General features: G+C 46.8%; 1 protein-coding gene across 1 annotated transcript in view; it reads right to left on the bottom strand.

Moving 5' to 3' along the window:
• Positions 1-1,083: 1,083 nt before the first annotated feature.
• Positions 1,084-13,074, bottom strand: part of LOC1280391 (paired mesoderm homeobox protein 2A) — a 36,776-nt gene continuing 24,785 nt past the window's right edge. Inside the window, exons 3-4 of the mRNA XM_061659999.1 lie at positions 4,827-5,142; positions 1,084-2,659 (exon numbers count right to left, since the gene is read on the bottom strand). Coding sequence (XP_061515983.1) covers positions 2,274-2,659; positions 4,827-5,142 — 702 coding nt within the window. The 3' untranslated portion in view covers positions 1,084-2,273. The remainder of the gene's footprint in view (positions 2,660-4,826; positions 5,143-13,074) is intronic.

Genomic DNA, 13,074 nt, shown 5'->3' with positions numbered 1-13,074 from the left:
TTCACCGTTCCATTCGAATCGGTCCGGAAAACCTGCTCCAATAGACCGCAGCTCTTAACCTCTTCAGAATTGGAGCTAATTTTAGAACAAACGCGCAACCCTCGGCCGCCGCCCAACCGACCGTCCCTGGGTTACGATCTCAAGGTTACGATCAAAACGCGTCGAGAGCGTCGCTTTTTTATTGAAAACGATCCTCCAACCTCCATGGTCATTTCCTTTGTTTGTTTTCGTGCAAGCGTCCTCGCTTGGAAGCAAGGCCTGCGTGCTCTGGACGCGTTTATTTGTTGAGGATGGGTTTCCCAACTTCAAACGGGACGCTACGAGAATAAATTCTACCAACAAGGCTTAACCAAACGGACGACCCAAAAGAAAGATCTCACGATGTAGCCGTTATGCATGGTCGTCCGGTTTAAGTGGTCCAATAAAATGCAGCGTGAAACAACATCCGTCCTGTCGCCTTTGCTACCTCATATGCCGCCTTACTGTGGACAACGACTTTGAGGAAACGTCCACGAAAACCCAATCCACGGGCTAAATTTAGAGATGAATACGCTAGAGGCGAAAGTGGCCAGCAAATGGAAACAGCGGTAGCGTCTTGACAACAGCACACGATTGCCTGCTGTCACTGCACTGTCGCGATGCCCAGGATTCACGCGATACTCCGTTTTGGTCCGAATTTTCCACGCCCCAAGGACGATGAACTTCACCGCTCGAGAAGCGTCCCGCGTGAGTAAGCCGCGCGTTGGATACGATTTCGTCATCGATGGAAGAATGCTGCGCTGACACGCGGCTACAGCAAATCCGTAAAGAGCGAAAGTATTCTTTCCAATCACCTGAGCTGGCAAGGCCCAAAATAGACCCCCGAATTCCGGTCGTGTGTAGTTGATCGTCTTAAAATATAATCGTCCCTGCTCATCCCGCCCGGCCACACATTGTGTTCAGGGTGCGTGTGTCCGTCCCGTAATCATCCCACCATCCGGCAGCAGACGTTCGACAGACGGTCCATTTCGGCACGTCAAACAAATCACCTGCCGCCGCCACTCCGTCGATTGCGTATGCGTGCGTCGATCTACACGGTTTGTGTTGTTGATCCGATTCTTAGTATATTTGACTTACTCTTAGCATCGACCTATCGTACAATTTGGCGGAGGACGAGCTCGGTTCGGTTTACATTTTGCTTGATTTCAACTATTTCTTTAGGGATATCTTAGGTCACGCTCTCTTCCATTTCCTCTGCTACTGCTAGTTGTGTCCTGGCTGAGCGATTCCAGTTGCAAACACTAAACAGAAGAGAAACTAAAAACACATCTCCTTATAGCTTCCAGTGACGCATTTACAGGGAAGCTACCTCTAGTGAACTCTACAAAGCTGAAGTCTGAACTCTACCTCTCACGTCCTACACTGTAGCTGTACAACAATTTAAGGGGCCGCGGAACACGGTTTCCTCTACGGACGATCGAAAGTTTTTGGCTGGGTGAAACTCTCAGCGAACGTACCATTTTGGATCGCTTCCAGCAGAATGTCACGTATTTCGCACCATTTCCTACACGAATCTTTGGGTATTAAGTGTAAGTAATAGTAGTAGTGGTAAGATCGTTGATGTAAACCTGGGCGAAATTGATGTACACCTGCGACGCACCTGTGTTCTGATGCGCGTTCTGACTCTATTTACAATACGCTTTTTCACTAATTGTCGATAAGTACTAAAGTAGTAGTAGTTTAAACGGTTGATTTCTGCTGCTTGAGCCTCTCCAACTCTGTCTGAATAAAAGTGATCTCGTGGTCAACAAAACTATCTTACACTAAGCGGAAAGCGACTCTTCCCGTGCTGCTCCGTATACAAGATCGTATCGCTTCATGTCCATTCTTTCTGCAACCTTACCATTCTTCCACTGGCATTCGACCTGCTTTACAAACCCTCCTTCCTAGTTCTACTTGTTCTTTTCCCATTTTGATTAATGTCACCTACGCTGACGGTGACAGACTGACGCTCGTCACCGTGCCTGTCTGTGCCCTCCAGGACCTTAACCTCAAACCGTACATGCTGTACCGTTTGCTTAATTAATCCACCCGGAGGATCGGAAGCCGCACTTCCTTCCACCGCTTGGGGGACTTATTTTTAGTGACAGCTCACGTTCCGTGGGCGTGAAATCGCGGGCAAAAATTAAGGTGTTCCAATCGTACAGCGCTTCTACCGCTCAACGCCACTCAATTCGGGGGAGGTCAACCGACGCTCCCAACATTCCCTAATTAAGCCTGCCGCTCTCGCCGTCTTAGAAGAGATGGTTGGCGGCCGTCGTCTTGTTCAGTCCGCCGAGCGGATCGAGCAGATAGCCGGCCGCACCACCGCCGGCAGCCGCACCGAGCAGCGAGGAGAAGGGCGAGGACAGTGCAGCCACCGCGTGGTGATGATGGTTCTGGAGGTTATGATTCATGCTCAGATGATTGGCTGCCTTCTGGTTCTGCAGCAGCGGATTGCAGGACGGGTTCCACTTGTTGTTGTTATTGTTGTTGCTGATGCTGTTGTTGTTGTTGTTGTGGTGATGGTGGCTGTTGTTGTTGTTGGTGCTGCCGTTGCTCGTACCATTGCTGACCACGAGATGATGATGGTTGGGTCCGTTGTGAAGACTCGCTCCGTTCAGATCGTCTGTCAGTTTTCCTACGTACCGGGGGGGGGAGAAAGCACAAAATCGAAAAGAAAAACACATTGGCATGAGAATATGCTACGAACAAATCACACACACAGACACACATGTGCAGACGTAAAGCAGTAAACGAAAAATATGGAAAGGATGAGAGTCCGCTCGCGTGCACCCGTGGTCGCCGGTGACATGCGACAAAACGTGCCACGACAGTTACGAATGATCTCTCGAAACGATGTCGAAAGCGTCCTTATGCCAGTGGGCTATTCCACACACACACACACACTTCAACTCCTCCTACCAACCACCAAGCACAACCCAAACCCGACTGTAGAATAGTTTCTCGCAAAACCGACAATTCCCCAAAGCGGACGGTTGCAGCCGGCAGCCAGCAAACGCAAACTTCATAATCCATAATTCATACACTCGGAAAAGTTAGACCTCGGAGTGCTTGCGCTTCGTCTCGCTTCGATGGACCTTCTCCAAAAACGAATATGGCGATAAGCAAACGAAAAAAAGGGACGAAACGTTACATCGTCCAACAGGGGGAAAGTCGAAAAGTGCTCATCCTCCGACACTGTTCTGCTGGTGAGGTGATCGAATATTCCGAAACGAATATGGCTCCGGCTTTCGTGCGGCATTTTGGAGCTTGTGACATGGGACGAGCGGTTAGATTTACAAAACTTTGCAGCCATTGTGACAGTGCTGCTGTGGATGTGGCCAGGAATAACGAATCATTTCGATCGGAATTGAGCTACTGCTGGATGGTGGATTGTTATGAGTAATGATGCGAGTGATTGTCGACCTATGGAAGATTTGTTTTATTTGCAATTCGCTAGCAAAGCGGGTTCAGGGACATTCAGGAGACTCCAAAGTCACATTCATCTATGTTCCTGGGTTTCTTCATTTACATTATTGATGGAACATAGTTAAATTAGTGAACTTTCTCCCTCCCTCAGCCCAAAAGTTATAATGTCTAGGTAATTTGAGTTACTCTAACGACACATTCATATCATTTCTTCTGTCGCGCATTCACATTAGACACCGTAACGCTAATGCATCTCCCGCTTCTTAGCGCGAACAACATGTGAAAAATCTTTCTCAAACTCGCTCAAGCTGATGGAAAATATCATCTCGAGCGTACAGCAAAACCACCTGTTACACAACGCACACGCTGGAAAGCTGTGCGCCTCATTTTGTTTTCGATTGGCTCGAGCCACGAGGAGTGAGCCTCGGAGAGACGCTGTAACGCGACGGAGCGTTCTGCGGATTCTTGCGAAATGGTATTAAATTGGTTTAATCTAGAAAATTGCTTGTTACACCGTTCATTTATACGAATTAATGTCAGATTATTTCGAAAATGTCGCGCCTGCCTGCCTGCTGCCATGTCCCGCTTCCCATCCTCTCGTTCCCCATTCCCTCGAACAGTAACGCACGGTGACTTGCGTGGTGTAGCTTTCGCTTCGTCTCCTCGCAGCGCGTAATAACAGCGCCTGGTGGCTGGGCGACAAAAGCACGCTTTTACACACGACTTACGGCAAAGCCAGGCGAATCTCTGTGCTACGCGATAAGACGCTGCGTAAGGATTCGTGGAAAGTGGGAGAAGGCAGATAGCCCTTGCAAAGATGGAATCCCCCCGCACGAGGTGGAAGAAATCTAGGACGACTTACATTGTAGAAAGTCCTGGGAAGGTGGAGAGGAAGAAGAAAAAACGTACAGCACGTTTTCTCTTGATTTGTTTTTCCAACCTGGCAAACCGTGGCAAGGACGGACGGACGCCTCGAGACACCGACTCCGACTCCGGCTGGCTTCCGGTGACTTTTATAATGAAAAATTTACGACAGCACCATCCCAACGCCAAATGGGACCACTTTCGTAAGCGCAACCATCGCCAAGGACGACATTAGCGACGTAGCGGGTGTGTGGAAGCGATAAGCAATGGCGTCTCTTGCTCGTGTACAAGCACATGCACGTGTAGTGCGTGCGAGCGCGTGTGTATGTATGTATGTAGGTGGTGCAAATCGAGAGAGGATTCAAGGATGAAAATCATTGTGCGACAATTCCAGCAAACCCTCAACCAGGGAGGCAACAAAAACACAACCCTCCCAAAGAGGGAGAGAGAAACAGTATCGGCTAGATAAGAAAACCCACGGATGACACTGTGAATCGGTGGAAAACACTTACCATTAATTGGTTTGATATCACCGTTCGACTGGTGGGAGGAGGCGCTCGAGTTGGGCGTGGTGGACAGGGTGGTGACGGACAGGCAGGGCGAGCCGGGCGGCTTGATGTCCTTCGGGGTCGTGCTGCCACCGTTCACCGACGACTTCTGCTCGCTCTTCACGGACGATGAATCTTGATTAGCGCCAGCATTGTTGGTGCTGCCGTTGCTGCTGTTGCTGCTGTTGCTGCTGCCGCTGCTGCTGTTGTTGCTGGACACCTTCTGCTGGGCGATCCGTTCCTGCTTGCGAAACTTGGCCCGCCTGTTCTGGAACCAGACCTGCGATGTGGAGGAGGAGAAGACCGAGCATAATAGAGCAGATTTTAGTAGCAGCAACGGCAAAGAAAAGGTATGTCTGTTGAAAAGATTTCTCAACTAAGGGAAAGAATAATTCAATTTAAGTACTTTAATTAATATTTCAGCGCATTTCAACTCTTATCACATAGATATACACTCGTAAGATACTTCAATGTTTTGACAGCTTGTTCATTCACTCTAACTAAATTGCATCTCTACCTGCGTGCTGTCATGTTTTTGCATTGCCCTACATCTAACAACAAAATATTGGCCTGTCATCTAAACGACACAAATACATGTCGTTACATATTTCAAATATCGCACCCTGTAAGATACAAACGACACGAACATAACCCACCATCATTTCACACTTATTGCTCATATTTGCTCTTTGAGCCTCAGCACAATGTGTACTAAACCGCCAACACCAACATCATCAGTCATTGTCAACCGTACCCGCTTACACCACGAAACCCCCCACGATAGACAGTGCATCCGATAGAGGTTCATGAAAAATACATTACCTCCCTGGCCCGTGTGCCCGTGCACAGCCTTAATTGCAATGATTTTATCAAACTTTAATAAACCCAACTACACAGCTCCATCGCCACCGCCACATTCGCCACTAATTATACACTATTGGCGGTAAATATTGTGCGAAATTCTAATCTAAATGCACTCACCACAAGCGTCTGTGTGTATGTGTAGGTGTGTGTGTGTGTGTTTGGTACACCTCGCACAAACAAACGAGTTGGCAAACTGTCAATCGGTGAAACCCGAACGCATCTGCTACGCTCCCGTCCGCGCTGCGTGCGCCTTAATGTATGCCAAACAGGAGAACGACGTCAAGCTGCTTCCTTGCGCATCGTGCTCCCCTCAATTGTGCTGAATTCCTCACGGCAAGCGGGCGAACGTTTATGAAATATTCAAATTAATTAGCTAATATTTACGTACGCCAATTAATGAAATGACTGGAAGCATTTTGTGTCGGTTTTTCACGCGCGCACACACACGCACGGGGCATTAGCAGCGGGCGCGCAAACTTTGTCGGTATGCGCAAACAGTCGCGGGGGACAATCATATTGCGCCACCGTGTCCTACAAGCGCTTCACCGGCACACAACAATGACATTCTGCCCCGCCAGTTTGCGTGAAAGCAAACTGTCAGAATGTGCGAAAAATGCTAACACATTACGGTTGTGGTGAAGGTGGGGTGGGCAGCAGCAACAAGACAGAGGAAGAAAAAAAACTTTCCACCAAATGGCGCGCGACACGCGTGAAATGGCGCGCAGGAAAAGCACCAGCACACACATACACACGAAGCGGTGCACATTTTTTAAGCTTCATTTTATCACGCGTGTCGCGTGTTTAAATATCTAATCAACTTTGCAAATTCGGCGCTTTCGGGCCGCGAGCATGGCCCCGGGGATGTTTACTTCCCGTTTGTTTGACCCATCCGGCGCGCCAACCCTGTTTACCCCTTTCACCGTTTGGTTCACGCTTTGTTTGGCATGTATAGCAGGGAGAGGTGGAGTTTTTTACCCTCTCCTTTGACACAATCATTGTCACAAAAGCTAGCTCTCACCTCCCATCCGACCGAAAATCACGCTTGATTTGGTCATCCCGCACAAACAGCGACTACCTTCCGCTTCAATGTTTGTACTGGACATTGTTGTGTCGTGCTGCCCCGTTACTGGCTGGAATGCCTTGCCTGGGACTTGGTGACCGGTTGGTTTGCTATTAGCCAATCAGTCGTTGTGTGTGTGCGTGTTTTCTTTTCGTTATTTGCCGTTCTTTGTTACGAAGCATTATGAAGAGGAGCATTGGAAAAGTCGATATTTACTCTATAAACGGTATTTGTTTGGAACTGATTGACCGCTGTACTTTTACTGTTGTATTAACCCCTGTACTTTTACAGTCACGACAAGCAAGTAGCTGTTTTTGAACATGGAAGAAATACAACTTCATTGTATAGTTATGCTACTCCACAGACTTGACTAACATGAGCTGTCGGACCTCCGTTAAAATAGTTCAGCATTTACTAAACAAACGAGCCAACTTGCAAGCACTTAACCGACAGAAACTACTTTTCCTCGCACAAGCAAAACACCAGTTTCAATCCGATTTTTCTTTGCTTTCCCAAATGACTCCCCCTTTTGGGTTGGGCGATAGTTTGTTCTACATCTCCAATCACTGCCGTCCGGTTTTTTTGTTGTTGCTCCTAACGTCCAACGTGTTCAACAAATCTCCTCGCCTCACTCACGTGCAATGCCTTTCGAGTACTTTTTTCTTCCCGGTTTCCCGGACCCAAAACGCAACTGCCGGCGTTTCTCGAACTTCTTGGGTAAACTTCTTGTCCGAGCCCCGAAACCCGAAAACCGATTGCTATTCAAAATGCGTCCCCAGGACTTGGGTTGTGTTGGCTTACCGCCGTCCAATGCCTTCGCTCCCTGCTCTTGCTCTGGTCAGTTCTATTCATTTTCTTTCGCCCCGGCCAACGTCTTGACCCAAATCGTGCTGAATTTTAATGCAATTAGTGCGGAATCTTTCGGCTTTGGTCGTTGGTCCGGTCGTCCTTGCCGTTGCTGTGTGCTCCGTGCAAGTGTGTGTTTGGAGTTTTTTTCTTTGCTTTCTCTTCTGCCGCTGCCTTAACTATTGCTGAGAAGTTAGGATGAAACGTACAGGGGTTTTTTTTGGTGTTCTATACAATTCTTCAAATAAACTTTTGCTGGAGCTTGGCTGGAAAGGAAGTGGCCACCCATGGCTAATGAAGACTGCGGACTAGGAGCGATATCTTCGGCCATCCGCAATCGGACTTTCAACGACAAATGGCCAACTGGTTTCTTGGCGGTTGCTCTACCGGTTGAAGACTTCACAACATACGTCTCACTCCTCATCAAAAGTCCTTTGAAATCGAAACAAAAAATCCAAACAATAGCAAACATCGTACGACAACGTTCGCTAAGAAAATCCCAAATGAGAAGGAAACTGGTCGTGTGGTCGTTGTTTGACTTTCTTAATTTATTATTTGATTATGAATGATTAAAATAAACAATTCATTTATAGATGCGCTCCCCCATGCGCTCCCCATGTGTGGGTTTATAAATATATCCATCTCCATCATTGAGGCGTGGACCGGGAACATGTCGGAACGGAGCAACTGTTTGTTCTATGTATCTATCTGTCAGGATTCTCAAGATGCTCCGGATGTTTGCCGATCGTTGGTCACATCATCGTTGTCCAACGGCTCGAGACATGTGAGCTTTTGCTGCTCATCAGAGCTGTAGACCGGCCTAAGATGAAGAAAAATCTTGCAATCATGTCCATGGACCACTACCCACATGTCATCCTTTGGTCAAGAATTCTACAGGCTTGATGAAGTTGATATTTATCTTTCTCATCATCAGGGTTCAATATGTTGTTTTTCTTTCAAATTTAAGCAGCTTGAAGAGCATCTCCATTGTGGCTATCCAAAATGACCACAATCGTTCGGTGATGTGAATGTGTTTAAATTATCTCATCAAAATAATATATACTGCTGGACAAGTCTCCTTCAAAGAAATATCCTTTTACTCCATTGCTCTCTTTGCGTCTTTCTCGAACAGTCTGATTGAGCTAAATTGACAGCAAACGAGCAGTGCACCTGTACCTGTAGCACCGATAGTGTCATCCGAGTCCTCCGCAAAGGGAATTGCCTAATTAAATGATCCTTTGCGTGGTCTTGGAATGGCGCCGAACCTTTTCTTTTTACTTTCTTTCTCAGAAACCTCTCTTCTCGATGCTTTGCATCGTAAAACATGGCAAATCTTCCATAAAGATTCCTCAATCCCTGGTGTGGTCGGAGCCTCCCACAGAATGAAATTCAATTTATTACCGCATCTCCATTTATGCAAGCACACACACACATACACTCTGAAAGTGCCCGTTTCGACCGGGAGAAATTAGAAAGCGATGGGCTTTTTATGATCGGAAACAACCGCCATAAAAAAGAATCAAACTTTCGCTCCCAAAACGTTATTTACGAGCCTTAGCGACCGCATTCTTCATCCGATTGGTCGCCAAACATTTCGCACACATCTACAAAACGATCGCCTTCATAATTAATGCATGGTCGAGCGGTTGGCTGCGAAATTGATTTGACCTTTTTTTTGCGCTCCTTCCCTTACGCTTGATTTGGTTAGAGCCCAATGCTATGAAACCGCGAAATTGGGTCTCGCCCGTTCCGTGCCACTGCACCAACTTCGACCTTAATTCAATTCTACGCGCTCTTCGCAGTCCACCTCGAGGACTATTTGGAGCATTTTGAGCACATCTCCGTAACCGTCGGGGGGAGCGGGCAGCAACGATTAAAATTCATCCCATTTTCTTTTTACTCACACATTCTGACACCCTTTTACCAGCGGCTGTAAAGGTTAGCGATGGCATGCCCATAAAAATCGAACATAAAACCGATTTCCCTTCCCCCCTTTCTCTCTCTTACGCTCGTATAGGGAAAGGATTTTTTCACCGAGCCCGATTTTGGGTGTTTTTTTCCGCTCCATTTTCTTCCCATAATAGTTACGCTATCAATCGCACCCGGGGTCTCTTAGGACACTTTGGTGGAAAGTTAGATGCCATTTTTTCTTGGTTTGGTTGCAAAGTTGATTAAATTAAAAATTTAAACTTTTTTCTCCCCTCTTGCTTTCCCCTCGCTTGGTGACGGCACATTCAAAGGCCGATCAATCGATCAAACCGTCTTGGGTCATAAATTTGTGCAGCGATATACCATTAAAAAGTGACACGTACGCTATTGGCTATAAAAGTGCCGGACGATTTTACCGGAGGGATTAGAGTTTATGCGGTCTTTATTCAATCAAAGCGTTGTCTCGATTACGAATCTAGAACGCATTCGATACAAAAAAGTGTTGAAATCTTGCACATTTCAATATTTGTACCTAAAAAAACTGTTCCGAGCGAAAATCCTGACATACTACAACAAAAAATTGCATAACGTTTCTATCGATTCATTTCACAAGAAAAACATCAACTCACCAAATTGTGACAGATGTGGTGATACTTTCGCTAAACAAATACCCTACAATCGAACCCAGCAATGATATCTTCATTCGCGACATTTATGCTTCCACGTGCAAGCGCAAACGCACCGCGTACGATGCTGCGTACAACGCGCCGCAAGGGTCGCATCGTGATGAACATCGTACCTTCCCCTACAATTTTCCACCGACCAGCCGACAAGTCATCTCGAGCTCGAGCATGCCAACCGTCCCCTGTTTGTCCTCGCTTGTCGGTGAGCGTAGAACGAGGGTTCGGTCTGGTTCGCAAATCAAGCAACAGCAGCCCATAAAGCCTTCGTACCTCGCATGGTAGTTATGCTTCTTGGGTCACCATCGTCGCCACCAGAACGGACCAACCATCCCGTAACGAATGACACAACGACGCTGGATGGAGGGTGACTGTAAAGCAATAAACTAAATACAGTAAGCATTGTTTATCCTGCTTAGTGGATAACGAAGCACTTGTGCTAATATTTTCCCTTCATCACGGTGACGACACTGAGCCTACCCCTGCGGGCCTGTTCCAACCCCTGCTATCCCGCACCAAGCGGCAAGTGTAAAACGTCAATTGTCCTCGGGTGTTCGGCCGGTCCCTCTCCCTCGGTGTATGCTCGTTTGATTAGCTTTTTCGGCAGCTGAACAATAAACAACCATACGAACAGAATTAAAGGCTACCGCGCAAGGGGCGCCCACCGGAGCGTTCACTTGTTAATCGATGAATAATAATTCTTCTTCTGCAAAGGGTGCGGGAGGGCTGGGTTGCATTCATCGGTTGACACTCTTCCGGCGCTTCCCCGGGCACACCAAAAAGTGCACCCTCGCAGGGAAATCACTTTTCCGCCGTGTTGTTACTCAATGTTTATTCAATTAACTTCGCAAACTTTAGACCTTTCGCTCCCCTCCTGGTTCGGGATGATCCTGCTGTTACCGTTTGGTGGTGGATTCGTTTTTTTTTGTCGAGTTCCGGGTGTTGAGGTCATTAAAGTGATGTTTTTTATTCATTGTGAATGGTGTTTACAGTGGAAAGAACATGGTTTACATGCTGTTTTTTTGTTGTTGTTGGAGATTTCCCCTTACATAAAGAGGGAAGGATGGCTTGACCATTAGATACTGTGCAGTAGCTGTAGACACTTGGCAATAATGACCGTGACTATTGCTCAATGACAGCTGACACTATCATTTGTTAAGCTGTCATTGTTGCTCCATAAAAAAACTACTTCTTTTGTGACAGTCTCGGAAGTACATCTATTTTGTGAACCATTTTTTACCTACTGCTGCCAATAAGACTTTTGCCTACAGATTCATTTTTGCAAAACAATATCATTACTATCACTACAAACAATTTCAACTGTGGTTATAGCACACACTTTCAAAACATACTTCTGACTCTACTCACCCTCCAGAGAAGCATAACTAATTATTGAAATTGTTTTCCAGCCTTTCCCGGAAGCCCTCACGCACAGATTTCCCCCTGCCAGGCTTTCCAGCCTATTGGTTTTAGAGTTTAATATTTGCATGCATATCCCCATCCGGGCAGGCGTGCTACGCAGGTGATTTGAATAAATTTCGACTTTGGTCGGGTTCATGATGAGAACCTCCCAGCGCTCCCCGGGCTCCATCCTTTCCCAAACCTGTCACAAATGTCCATTTAGTTTTTCCCAAACGGATTTCCAACTGCACCACTCCACACCACACAGACACAAGTTGTTATGGCCAGTGTTTAGATAATTTATTGTTTTTGACTAACGCCTGCTGAAGGGTGTGATGGTTTTGTGGTTTTTGGAGCTACTGCCTATGACGCTCTAGCTCACAGTGACAGTCTGCCGGGCGAGTCCGAACGTGCTAATAGTGTTAATTCCCCGGGATTGATCCTATGCTGCTAGCGAACCAGCCCAATCCCCACGGGTGTTTGTGTGCGATAAATAATTGAACATGAATTTTGAATTTCAATTAGAATTTCGATTCAACCACAGCACGAGTGGTTGGGCTTTGGATGGATCGGTGGTGGCTTTCAACTCTGTTTAATCCACGTTTTGGTGCATTATTTAGGGGTGTTTGTATCGATGAGCAGTACAAATGTTTGTAAAAGCACTGTACGTTTTATCGACAAAGCTTTGTTTTTTACTCGTCAGTTTGATATGAAAGTTTGCTTATGCATTTCTAAACCCTGTTTAACTACAAAACAGATACCATGAAGAACCCAAAGCACTCAAACTGTTCCGTTTAAATTTAACCTTCGCAAAGCAGCGAACCATTTCGCGACCATGCGAGCAGATTGTTTTCCACCATCGCGGTTTTTCGCTGGCCAGTCGTAAGCATAAATTTTCATAATCATACTACAGCTGCTTCTAATAGCTGTACCTTAAACCACCCTATTCTACATGGTCATTCGACCAAACCATCCTACCACCAGCCAACTGACCGGTTTGTAATTTGAGGTGAGTACGTGAAAAGGAAAGGATTTCTCCCGCCCCCCGCTCTATGATGTTTCAGTATCCAGAAGGTTCCTTTTTTCTATCTCTTCTTGCTACTCCACAGCGAGGTCATTGTTTTTTTAGATGCAAACTGGTGTGTTTGTGTGTCTGTTTTTTACCACCTTCCCATTAAAACCGCAGCGCACGCTATCCGCGAGGAAAAACCAGTGGCAGATTGGCTTTTCCCCGGGTCGGTTCCAGTGTTTTATGATTTGCGGTCCAGGAATGCCACGGGATCCATGGTGGAGTATCCAGACACACACACACAGACCGCTCGCTCTCGCTCACCTGCCAGCAACGGAGCAACGGCGGTGGGACCAACGACAACAAGCGACGATGACGACGATTTATATTTATCGAGAAAAATAATTCCATTCCTGGCATGTG

This window comes from Anopheles gambiae, chromosome 3 (genome assembly GCF_943734735.2).
Source record: "Anopheles gambiae chromosome 3, idAnoGambNW_F1_1, whole genome shotgun sequence".
Lineage (NCBI taxonomy): Eukaryota > Metazoa > Arthropoda > Insecta > Diptera > Culicidae > Anopheles > Anopheles gambiae.
Note: the sequence above shows the minus strand (reverse complement) of the source record. Positions and strands in the feature narration are given on the sequence as shown.